This window comes from Anticarsia gemmatalis, chromosome 14 (assembly GCF_050436995.1).
Source record: "Anticarsia gemmatalis isolate Benzon Research Colony breed Stoneville strain chromosome 14, ilAntGemm2 primary, whole genome shotgun sequence".
Classification (NCBI taxonomy): Eukaryota; Metazoa; Arthropoda; class Insecta; order Lepidoptera; family Erebidae; genus Anticarsia; species Anticarsia gemmatalis.
In genome coordinates, this window is record NC_134758.1 from 2948463 (window position 1) to 2961628 (window position 13166).

A 13166-nucleotide genomic window follows, 5' to 3' on the forward strand; every position below is an offset into this window, starting at 1 on the left:
TCGTACTCCCACGTATTGGTCATGTCTATTTCGAACCAGTTTGAAGTAAGACTTTTAATGATAGACTATTTGTAATGGTGTAAAATCTTTAAAAATATGTCAGAGCAACAATATTTTAACGTTAAGGAGTGACAGTTCAATTTAGTACGGCCTTGCGGAGCGTTCAATCATGTTATAATATTTATTATAGGAGGATAATATCTGATGCGGTACAATATGTTTTCATACGTTGATATATCTTTAATGGCTGGACACTGGACAAGACAATTCTTTAGGAGTAGAACGGGACAGTTTCCGAAACGACGCATGTTTTTTTGCCGAAAGTTTTAGTAAGTTAATAATTACTTAATTATTAATCAAAATTTCGCATTCTAAACAAAATCTAAAAATATTGTTCAAGTTATTGAGGTTTTCTTATAAATAGGTAGTTACATGAAACCTGCGAACTTAGCTTTTGCAAGCTTAAAAGTTTTACTTTCATTTTATGACAAGGGCATCCTTTATCGCTCAATAAAAAAAAAAACTCCGTAAGAATTTGTGCCATATTGAACATGTATTTGAAAAATAGCCAGTGTTGTACACTTTTTCTTTTATTTTTAAAGATTAGATTGAGCTTTTTGTCATTGACCCAAACAAAACAACACGTGTACCATCTCTCACCAAACTTGGAAAAACATCTAACAACACGTTCAAATCTATGTTAATGATACACGAGGACAATAATTAGTCAAAGCTATTTAAAATATAGTAGGAGTAAGGTCGGTCAGAGACTTGACAGGGGCGGTCAGTGGGCGACCCTGCGTCATGAGACTCATGAACGTATGGTGCGTGATGCGTTGCCAACCAGACGATACATGAACTCTTTCAGGCTCATACATATGGCGTTTATTCTCCCTATAGTACCACTGTAGTTGATAATTAAATGGTATATGTAAATTAGTAGTAAGAATATGTAGGATCTCTTAAAAATAAAAAAAATTTTAGGTATGTGTACTAAATATTGCGTTGTTTTTTTCTACTCAAAGATGGGCGTATTTGAACTGTGCATCTGACTCTGGAGCCATTTTAATTCTGAAACTAACATAGCTTCATTTATGTAAAGCGTATCTAAAGTAAGAACTCTTTTAAAATAGTATTAGATCCCGTATAAAAAACCTCCGAATGTGTTAAAAGATCGGATTTTCTAACAGTAGGCTACTGAGATATTTTAATAGAAGGGTCCACGTTCACCAATACTCGTATTAAAACTTTATGAAGGTTGACAAAAGATATAACAAAATTGATTTTCAGTGTAAAAGTAATAAAAAAATATTTTACGTCTACGAGCGTAGATCGTCTACCCAACAGCCTGCTACAAAATTTCGTAGCACTTCTACGCATTACTTTCGTCAATTTAGTAATATCAATTTTAGATTGCCAATTTTCTTATCATTCAATATCAATTGCCTAATTCTCCAATGCAATTTGTATAAATTATGTATTCTACTTTTGATTCAACATGAAAGGTCTTGTTGAAAGATTTAAACGACCCAACAGTGAAAGTTTTACAGCGTTTTAAATATATTTATGTCGCATTAATACGACACAGCCCATCGTATCAGGAAATATTAAAATTAATGTCATAATTTTACTAGGACGTAAAAGTTAGTCTCTGTATTATACTATGTAGGTAGGTAGTTAAGTAAGATACCATATGCCAACCATGACTATTTTTTTAGCGGGACATGAGTATGAAGAGTGCAGGTTTTAGAAGTAATTAGTGCTATTTCGTGAACTTAATTTGAATGATCATGAGAAGGAATTAGTTGTTTAAGCATTAAGAATTACTATGAAATGTCTCTATGAATTTATATAAGTACCTGGAATTACATACTTTTTTCATAATCGAAGTACGTTCGTTCACGTTTGCAAACAGCTAAAGGGAATAGGTAATCTACCTAGAATGTGCTAATCTGCACACTGCAAACTTCTTTATTACCTAGGTGCCTACATCTCTAAGATCTTTAGCTTCAAAAGCTTAGAACCCTTCTCATGTAATTAGCATAAACACTAAGAACTATTTACGTCGTCCTTAGACATCTGTATCGTAATAAACGAATGTTAAAACTTGTTCACGATATGCACAAAAGTAGCATGGAGTTGTGTGTTTACCGCCCGCGGCGCCCCACATAACTAAAATATACCCAACGAAAAATCATCTGAAAAATGGGCTGCTGAAAACTGGTCTGCAAACCAACATTGATGGATGTTTGTATATGTATTAAGAGAAATATGTATATTGCGTACATTTTCACACTATAGCTTATATGCCCTAGTTTTTGAACTCTTTATAGCGTTTTTAGTGAGCGATGAAACGCTATTACAATGTTTATTTAGTTTTTTCGCGTCTGGTTTCGGTTTGCTTTCGTTAGTTTATAGGCATACGCCTGTACCGTTTCGTATGGGCGGAAGAATGTGGATAAATAAATAGTGAACATATATTTTATACGCGTTTGCAACTTTGTAAGTTTATAAACTGTGAGATGTTAACTTACGTGGGTGTGGACGAATTGGGATATTGACTCATCCCTTACTCATCATGAATCTATCCTTGTGGAGAATCTTAGGAATTTGACTTGGTTTAACGACTACTTTTGATGGTTTTAGCCGGAAGCAATTGTACGTACCGAGTTTATGCTCGCCATGTTTTCATAAAGTTTCGCAGACGATTTTTAGATTCAGCTACACGCTCTTGTGTCGTAAACGTGACGATACATTGATTCGTTATTCATTAAATCAAATCTTTGCATCGCATCACCGTAAGATACTCATTTCAACTGTTCTAAGTTTATCAAACATAAGTAGGTACACAGGTTTACATTATAACAATCTACATTGCAAACCATCTCATCAAAAAATTAAACTACGAAATGTATAATATCATCGCATTGGTATCTAAACGTTAAACAAACGATTTGAACTCGACAATATGTTCGACTATCCAACAAACACTACAAACATTAATACTAATGTTAATGATATAATACCACGTATTAATTTCACAGCCTATTTGCCTGACCTATATGCTTTACGATTTCCTAAGACTGCAACCGATCTCCTTTGATGCTTACACGGTATGCCCAGCACACACATATTCAGGTTTACTGCTGAACATTAAATATTTTTGTATTGTCTATTGCTTAGTTTCAGAGTAATGACCGAGAAGTCGTGTTAACATGGCGTTTTATGCGTTTAAAGAAATATTGAGACTCGAAAATGTGTGTTTTTGTCACTGTTTGTATGACAATATGTGGTTACTTGTAATAGTAGGTTGCATCTTGTAGAGAAAAAGGGAAAAAGAATATACAATCCCATATCTAAGCCGGTAACTTACATAGGAAAGCATATTTTAAAAGGAATAACAATTAGTCAGTTTGTTACCACGTCCAGCATTCTAAAGTAAAATGCATGCTCGTGTAAATTCCCGTATGCTAGGAACGACTACCAAAAGGTTGGTAAATGTTTAGTTTTGGATTCAAATGCTACTCATGGCTTCACAGTTGTGACAAGGAATGACGTGCGAATCGCGATTCTATCTTCAACAATTCTGAAGGACAAGGCACTCAAATACGATTATATCCTATAAGCTTTGCGTCGATTGATATTTAAACATCTGCCTATTAGTAAATAACCTTTACATATTCGCACCTAAGTAACTGTAGCTGTGAATATTTGAAATATTTATGCATATTCATAATTATTGTAACTATTTGATATCAAAGCATTCAGGCGTGAAGCACTCAAATTTTCCCGGAATTTTCACGCGTATTTATCTTTGCAATCTGTTTCTGGCTTACCGAGAAATCGTTGATTATAATTTAAAGTAGGTACCTACCTACCTACTTTCAGCATTGAAACTAAACATGTAACGAGAGGTAGGAAAGGTTATTTTATTATGTGGAAAACAAATCTTGTTTATAGATCGAAATAGAAAGTTTCAAAATCACGAGTGTTTGATTTTAGTCGGCATTGGAATAAACTTCAGTATTTCTTCTTATACAACTAGAACGGTTAGGCACTATTTAGGTGCCTACGGCCTACAAGTAACACATTTCTTTAAGACAGTATAAAAACTCTTCTAAAAACCACAAAAAAGGTGAATAAAGAAAGATGAAAAAGAGGTTTCGTTTTCTACCACCGCGCTGTAATTTTCGATTATGCTTTTGCCTGTCATATTAGGAGAAACATTCACAAAAAGTCTTCAAAATACTTATTTATTTTCTTTATATTCTTTGGGGGCTGCTGGGGAAAAAACTTGTGGTTATTTTAAAGAACAGTGTTCATTAGTACTTTACAACATGCTAAGGTTAGGCTAGAGATAGATAACATAGAGTTAGTCACAGCAAATTATCTGTCGCGTTATTCTCTATCTATGTTTATGTCGGAATCGTGATACTAACGTAAATATGTGCCCGTGTAACATATAACATTAATATTCTTGGTAGACATATTTTTCACACCTGATTTATACAAGTGAAACAGATTTTTGGATCCCTATAATGCAAAATTCTGTTGCCGTTTTCATTAATAGCATTGCTTGGTAAGATTTAGCTGTTAGTTTTTTTTTCAATAACTTAATACCTATTCGTTTTTGTTTCTAAATGTAAGCTAACGATACTGCTAACTTAAGTTTCTGTTTGTAGTTATCATAAAGCAAACACACGTATTAATGAAAATTAAATGTAACCTAAGTCGGTTTCTAAATCCCGTTTCTACCTGAAATTAAAAGTGTAAATAGTTCTGCAGATTTTGCTTTATGTTTCTGCGGCATCTGTAATTTTTCAGCTTCTTTGCTTTCTTGCTTTGTAGCGTTTGAAAGATAAAATATTATTGCTGGCGCATTTTTGTTACTACTAACGAATGTAAACTGCACATCTCCCGAGGATATGAAAATGGTCGTAAATATAAAAAAATCTTTAAAAGATACATTAGGTATTTAGTAAGAACATATCGTCATAAAAGTTTACGGTCTGGCATGCCTATTGAAAGTGCTGAAACGTTCAAAAATAACCTTTTCAGAGCTTTAGGTGTTTAAAATGCTGCGGTTGATATGATTTATATGTTTTTTTACGAAAATAAAATGTAGAGCAGTGGCTGCCTACCTGGGAGCGCAGTAAATCAACTAAAATGAATCGCCCCGTCTATTTAAAAGTGAATTATTGCATCTAATAACAACATTCTTTGTTTATGCAGTTCACTAGCGCTAATAAAAATTATAATATTTCTCGCCGACATTAACCGACTATTATAACATTTTACGAGTTTGTTTTTTAAACAAGCTGCAATATTTTACTGAGAATAGCATATTAAAATACAAAAGTAAATAATAGTGTACTTACAGGAGTATCCGAACAAATCACACTATCCTTTTCACAGCGATGCGCCACCCTTGCGCTTACGCACGTCACATCGACGCCCAACTCTACCCCGTTATATTTTTAATATAAAAATCTCTAGTCGCGTATCGAATCATAAAAATATAAATATTTTAGGATCGACCGCGCGCGCAACACCAAGCACGCTCCGTCTGCCCATTGACGCATTCGTTTCGAACTAATTTCGGTGCAGCGACTATTCCGCGATTCTGTAAACACCGCAGCGGTGGTAAAACTTGGCCAGACTACGTTGGTCTCCCACCTACATGGTGACTTCTTCGTTTTCATCACAAAAACGGATAGAAGGGGGAGGCATGATGGCTCACTTTAGATTGGAACGACTACTCTGTTGCAAATTTAGAAACGCAGTTACGTTTAGTCCTAAACAGTTACGATAGGAGCTAATTTAGCGTGGCACAGAACTGTATAGAAAATGGTAAGTAATAAGTTCTGTTTTGGGCACACCGTGAGTCAGCCGGGATGAGGAAATGCGTGCAAGTTATAATTTCGGAGCGGCCGACATTGTTGAATGATTTTATAAATCATTGCGGGATGCGTTGCTGTTGAAAATATTTTGTGGGTGGCAACATTTTTCTTCTGAAATAATAAATTCAAGAAGGAACCGTAATAAATCATGGCATGGGATAGATTTAACTATTAAATGAGTTCATTATGTATTTCGGGAACTAGTATAATCGTAGGTCTCTTAAGTATGTCTCTAATGCCTAAATCATTAAACACTAATTTCCTTGTAACAGCACTCTATTTTTTACTACTGTTTACGTCATAAAAACCACAAATACCTCCGACCACAAATACTGACACGAAAATAACAATAAATTGGAATATTTTAATTTTAAAATGTCGAATTTCCTGCCCGTACTCAATGAAAATCCCATTCAGTTGAATGGTTGAACTCCAATGACATATAAACCTAAATCACTAGCTATTTCCCGTGTATAAATACCTGGACGCGGCCTACTGTATAAAATTGAATATTTTATACATAACATGCCAGTTTTAAAGATATTCTACGACACCAAGTAACGTAGGGTTAAGAGAATTTTTACATGAATATTTAATTTAATGTACCTACTTATACCAATTTTACCACACCCTTAAAATGAAACTTTTCTACGACTAGCGCAGCTAAAGTTTTGTAAGTATAGCTAGACACCAAAAACATTACGTTAGGACTCAAAATTGAACGTTTACATAAGAATCTCTTAAAATGACATGAATAGCTTCAAATTGATATGTTTATTAATCTTTCGAACACCATCTGCCAGCGTAGCGTATATTGGGTAAAGAAGAAATAAAAAACAAAAGTACACTAGTGAAAATGCTTTAATTGTTTCCTCTTACAACTACGTTTACACAAATGTCATTTAGCGTTCTTCAAAGCGTCACACGCTTCAATCATTTTCAGACCCTCCATAATATAAAGGAGGTTTTCAACCGATGCGTCTTCATCCGCATCGAACCATAATGTGAGCATATTCTTAGCTCTTAGGGGGTCTGTAGCATTCTCAGTCTCAAAGAACTGTAATTCGTCTGGTTTGTAACCTAGTTTAGTGCCTAATTTCTTCCAGTCTACGAGTTTAGCGCATAGTGCTTCCATTTGAGTAGCTGATATCATTGTGACGCGAGAGCGTGTTGTTTTGTCGTAATCCTCATCGCCGGCGTGAGTAGAATCTGGCACCTGAAGGAAAAATACGAATAAGAAGCTTGTTATTAATTAATGTATGGTGTATGAATTTTTATGCACTAAACAAAACTTCCGCCTAATTAAATGGCGTGATAAGATAGCCTTAGTATAACATGTCTTATTGTAATCCGAGAATAACCTTATAATAAAATTCATCAAACTTTGTCTACTTGCACATTGTTTTCAGCTGAATAACCTTTTTTTATTTATTTGATCACCAGCACAGGCACAACACATGAATAAGCTGTATATTTAAACGTATTTATATCATTAGATTTACGAATTTGGCTAAAATTTTTCAGGGATCCGCCAGTAGATCTTCTTGATGTCACCAAAAAGGTTATCAGTAAAAAAAAAATTATAGTTACAAAGTTACTCAGCAGTTTCGTCTAAGTTTGAACTCACCTGCTCAATATCGTTTGCATCTCCCTCCTTTATGAGGTCGGCTTCCATTTGTTCCTCTGTAATTTCTTCTTCGGTGTTTTCCTAAAATACCAACCGTTATTTATTAAAATAACTGGACGCCATACAAAATAAACATGAAAACGTACAACTTCAGTGATCTCAAACATATACTTGGTTACTTTAGAAAAGGAGAATTAGAAGTGCATACGATAAAAAAAAACCATTAGAATGATTATAATTACATCGGTATTTAGGTAGAAACATTTGTTTTCTGGAGCTAATACATAAATATACCTCTAGTTACAAACGATTTCAGAACAAAAGTGAAAGAACCCGTATACGCTCGTACGTATGTATTATGACCATGAGAGCTTTGCCTTAAATATATTTTAGTACAGCGTTCCTCGAAATTACACAATAATAGTTGTAAGTTAATTTTGTTCTCCTGCATTAATTATAAAATTCTAAGAGAAATATTACCAATAAAGTATATTTATACCAGGTTTGAGATCACTGAACAATATCTTGCCTCGTTTCTAATAGGGCATAAATTTCGTTACGAATTACTATAAAATCAATTATTTTATCTTTAAATTATCTTTTGATGCATTCATGCAATATCATGTCGTAAAACTGTTCCCTATTACATACGAGGAATTATAACGAACATGAATTAGTACAAAAATGATTAATACATTACAGTATTCCAGTTTACAGTAGCCTGTAAAAATTAAAAAATCAAATGCTTCTGGACTATGGATTATTACTACAAGTAAAATGATGTGCTGACTCTGTCCTACATACACTAGAAATGGATTTTTATCTCTTTCTTTTAAAGACTGTATTAAAAAACCATATGCCGAACGTCAAGAAAAACGTAATTAAAATCTTGCATGTATACGGAAGGGAGATGGTCACTTATACGTAAACGTGTACGTAAAACAGAAACAGCACTAAATGGTGAGATGATTCTTAAAAAATAAAGTAGCTTATTTGTTAGGGATTAAATTGTTATAAGTATTAGCTTCATTGTGATCATTTATGTTACAGCACGCGTGAAATAACTTTGCGTGTCTGTATGTAGCCGCAAGCCAAAACGCTGTGCCAAGCGTATCGTCACCTGTAGTTCTTTTCACTCTTATTATTAAGGAAGGTCGGAACCTCTTACTTAAAGAAAATTTTAATTTAAAAAGGGATCCATAACGATTTTCTTATTGATTACTATGATATAGATTTTGTAATTTTGTTTCCTCATTTTACGTTTCGGCTATATCCAGACAAGTTATTTGGCGTGTGCTATATGTATTTGATTTTACTCATTATCGCTTTTCGGGTTTATTTACAATTACAATTGTTATAGTTGTTATGACAAAAAAGCAAGCCAAATCACACACAACAAGTGAGAACACGGATTATAAAACTTAAGCGCAAAAAGTTAGGCAGTAAAGAATTGTTTAGAAAGAGCAAATAATTTAGCAAAGGCAAAGAAAACGGGTTGATAAAGTCCTGCCTCCGCATACACTACCTAACATAAACTTTTTGAACAAGAGCAAGTAGAAGAAGCAATCTATTTTGATAACAAATGTAAAAGTAGTCTGCACACTACGTTTTTTTTTTTCAAAATCAGTTTAGAATTCGCCAAAATGATGATTTTAGAGCAAAAGTCAGCAGGTTAGCACCCAGTAGCTTATTTGCGTCTTACAATTTGCGTATAAGTTTTATAAACCAATACTTTTTACAAGAACCATGTCAGCAGATGAGAAGTAAAATGGACAAAATGTACCTGTTTAACAGCTTTATCGTTATGATTTTTAGATGTCTCGCCGTTGGCGCTCGCCGCGGCGTTCGCTTGAACTTCGCGCGTTACTCGTTCAACCTAAATAAAGGAATAATATAGTAATATTCTTTCTAGCGTCGTAGCGCACTATAAAATCGTAACCGTATCGCCTTGTTCTGAAACAGGCGCCAATGCAACATCTTTAAACACTTAAAAAAAAGATTCTTTTTTTCATTCAGAAAGCTGAAGTGATTGAATACAAATAAAAACATTACGAAAATAAGACACTGTGACGTCATAATGTCAAATTACGTTTTTGATTATTTTCAGTAGTTATTGTACAAACCATGGCGTTCAAGTAGTCGGGCAGTCGTCCGATGGGATTGTTGGTGTGCACGAAGAAGTGCGGCGACCTCCGCGCCAGCAGGCGCAGCGCGCGCCACCCCCAGCCGCCCGACACCTCGCGGGGCTCCGGCCGGGAACTCACCATGTATGACTCTAGAGAACAGAACATTTATTGTAAGTATATATATCATGTTTTGCTGAAGAACTAAATTGTTGGGATCATAACTAAATTTACCATCATTATTCAACAAAAACACGCTGAAAAATATAAGCAAAATCCATATTAAATTTTAATCAAAATTTAATATTGATTTTATAAAGGAAAACCATTTGTGAACATAATATGTAAATACATACCTAAAGACGGCATAAAATCTCTTTCTTTAGTGCGACACGCAGCAAGATTATCTGGACACAGATTCCATAACTTCGTCAACTCATTGCTGAAAAAACAAAAAAAAAACAATTATATTCAGAAAGAAAACTCACACATAGCACGCAATACTATAAAGAGGGTCTTATTTCAATAGCAGTAAGCTTCAAACTAGAACATAACAAAGTTGAATATTACTTACTTGCCCATATAGGACTTGCTTTGGGATTCATATTCCCTTATGATGTCTCCCACGGGACGTCGACGTTTGCGTGTCTTCTTCACTTCGTCCGATGAGTCGACTTGCACTGGTGGCTTTGGTTTTTGGAACTCTGAAAAAAACATTATATGGAATAAATTAATTATGAACCAACTAAACAGAAGTAACAATTCAAATTAGCAAAACACATTCTCATCTTGTTCACTCTATGAAGTTAACATTGTTATTGGGACCTTTGTATTTGACAAGAAAGACAGATCCTCTAAAAGTAAAGTCTAGTCTAAAACTATGACATATAAAGAATAGCTTACACGAAAGATAGATTTCTAATAAATACATATAATACAACAGCTGAGTAAACAATGTCAACTTACATTCTAAATTAACAAAAAAAATTCTTTTACTATTTTTTAAATACAGTATGTTACCTGGACATCCATCATTTTTCCAGCTATTCCAATGTTCCTCTCTCTTCAGTATGTGTTTGACACATTCAGCAAATCTCTTGCCATGTGGAGGAGTCTCACCTAACAGCTTGTACACCAAAGAAGATGTCTCTTTCACCCAGTCCATCTGATCAGACTTCAGTTCTTGAGATTCCCTTGAAAAATAGAAAATGGACATTACTGGTATATTTCTTAAAATAGCAATGATAATTTAGACAGAATACTGTTTTCTATTAATGAAATTACTTCATTGTTTTTATAGTAAAATGGTAGTAACAGCTGATACAACAAACACAGTTGTTTGAGACAAGACTAGACCATATTTGACACAGAATGTTGCAATGAAAAAAAATATACGATTGATTTTTATTTATATACTATTCATATTTCTATGCTCAGCTTTTCATTTTCATTCAGATTCATAATTATTTATCACCTAATTTAAGAGTGCAATTAAACAGACATCATAAATTCATAACAAAAACCTCAAATTTTTCTTTTGTTTTACAAACAGCAGTGGCAATAAAACCTCAATCATTCAGCCAAATCAAAACCATACTTACATCTTAAACTTGACTGTAGTAGTCAAATACTGGAATAGTATCAAAAACTGTATGAGCACACATCTTCTAAAATTAGAATCAGATAGTTGCAATTCCAAAAGCTTCTGATTGGTCAGGAACTTGGCAAAGTAGTGCTGTTCCTTAGCCTCTTGCATTTCAACATCAACATTCATGGCTTTGATACGGTTTAGCTTGGATTTCTGTATCTCTATAGCTTCCAGTTTGTAGGAGGAGAATGCTGAGAGGACACTGCCGGAATGCTGTAAAAATAAGGTTTCATTGAATCATAATTAGAAAATTCACACTAAAGTTACTATATCTACAGCAACAAGTGGTCACACAATTTAAGTGTGTCGTTTTTCTTTCTTTAAGCCTGTTTGGATGTCTCACTGCTGAGCAAAGGTCCTATTTTTGTTATGCTAACAACAATCCATCCTTATGAAAATAAACAAAAAACTGTTATAAAAACATTTTAATTGCTAATTGAAATAAAGCAAAAGTTTATACTTACAGCAACAAAAGTTTTCCACTGGATTTTGTTATAACATGTATTTGGATTCCTAAAGAAATCTTGCAGACTCCAAAAACGACAATACAGATTATAATCAATATTCAGCTTGTTTTTCTCAGTATCTTCCACTACCATTTCTTCATCAAGTGAATCCTTCAGTGTACTTGTACTGTCACCACCAAACTCTGTCACATTTTCAAGATTAAACTCCGAAACAATGTTCAAACCTGACCGCTCTGAGAATGGGAAAAACTTGGCCAAGAAAAGCAAAATACGGCCACAGAAAACTGTGTTCTGGGACCTTGACAGTCTTCTTAGGAGGTCGTTACACATTCTCAGCAGATTATTCTTACAAGCAACAAAGAATAATTCCTCTTTCCATATATTTACTCCATTTTCGACGTATGAAAACATTTTCTCGCATTTGTTGAGAGTTAGCGCGTCGAAAATGTCGCCTAGCAGAACGACAGGCATTGTAGGAGTTACCATTTGCCGTCTACATGACTCTATGCAGAATGAAACGAAGTTTTCTAACGTGTCTGGGTCTTCTATCAACAGTTCTAAAAGTTTATCTCTGAAGGCTTGGTCCATCGCCGCTTTCCGGTCTGCCTCATTAGTACTCTTTGAAAATGAGTCGAGCAACTCGATATTGTTCGTCGTGAAGGCTTTAGACAGCACATCCTGAGAGAAGAATACATTATTGTCATATAAAAAGCTTAAAAACTGTTTGTTTCAGCCACAAATGTTAGAGAGGTTATAAGTTACCTTGTATCGATTTCGCAAATCTTCAAATCCATATTTTTCAGACATTTTGTCAGGTTATGATAATTATACGAGAAACTGTGAATTATTATTTCATTTGGATTGGAATTAAATTGAAATCTAAACAAATAATATCGCCAAGCCAAAATGCCAAATTTGATAACTGATTATTCAGTGTTGCACTATTTACATTTTTATAACAAAAATGTAAATAGTGCAACACTTGCAACACACTCATAATGTTGTCATCTATGATAACCTAGGTATTTATCTAACAGAATACGAATTCCGTGATTTACATATATGCTTTATTTCTTTTTTATTTTAATTTCATACTTGAAGCCGTTTGCTACTAAACTATGTTTTTTAAATTATTAATTTTCTGCTACGTTATTGGTACTACCCGAATATTAAAAGAGTCAACAGTCATACACAGAATATTTATAAATATTTTCTTAATTAAATAAAAGAATACAGTTTTTTTTCGCTAAGTTATATAAATAAGTGATTTTAATAAACGTTAATATCATCGATCTTTTATTCTAGTTTACGCAAAATAGCTACTCTCGCTTCTTTCCCGCCTTATTGGAGCTTATAATTTTGCGCAACCAAAACATTTCTCTCTGATTGGCCAATTTTATA

At 33.9% G+C, this 13166-nt stretch overlaps 1 protein-coding gene across 2 annotated transcripts; it reads right to left on the reverse strand.

Moving 5' to 3' along the window:
- Positions 1 to 6743: 6743 nt before the first annotated feature.
- Hpr1 (THO complex 1-like protein Hpr1) lies at positions 6744 to 12718 on the reverse strand. 2 transcript variants are annotated; one of them, XM_076122908.1, is made up of 10 exons: positions 12528 to 12716; positions 11763 to 12443; positions 11252 to 11511; positions 10671 to 10843; positions 10225 to 10354; positions 10007 to 10092; positions 9651 to 9802; positions 9311 to 9403; positions 7528 to 7608; positions 6744 to 7116 (listed from the first exon to the last, which is right to left on the reverse strand). In XM_076122908.1, the coding sequence occupies exons 1-10, from the start codon at positions 12570 to 12572 to the stop codon at positions 6799 to 6801; spliced, it is 2019 nt and encodes a 672-aa protein (XP_075979023.1). In that variant the 5' UTR covers positions 12573 to 12716; the 3' UTR covers positions 6744 to 6798. The 2 variants fall into 2 exon arrangements, with proteins under 2 accessions (XP_075979023.1, XP_075979024.1); XM_076122909.1 differs by lacking the exons at positions 6744 to 7116; positions 7528 to 7608 and adding an exon at positions 7631 to 8248 and having other exon boundaries at positions 12528 to 12718.
- Positions 12719 to 13166: the final 448 nt, after the last annotated feature.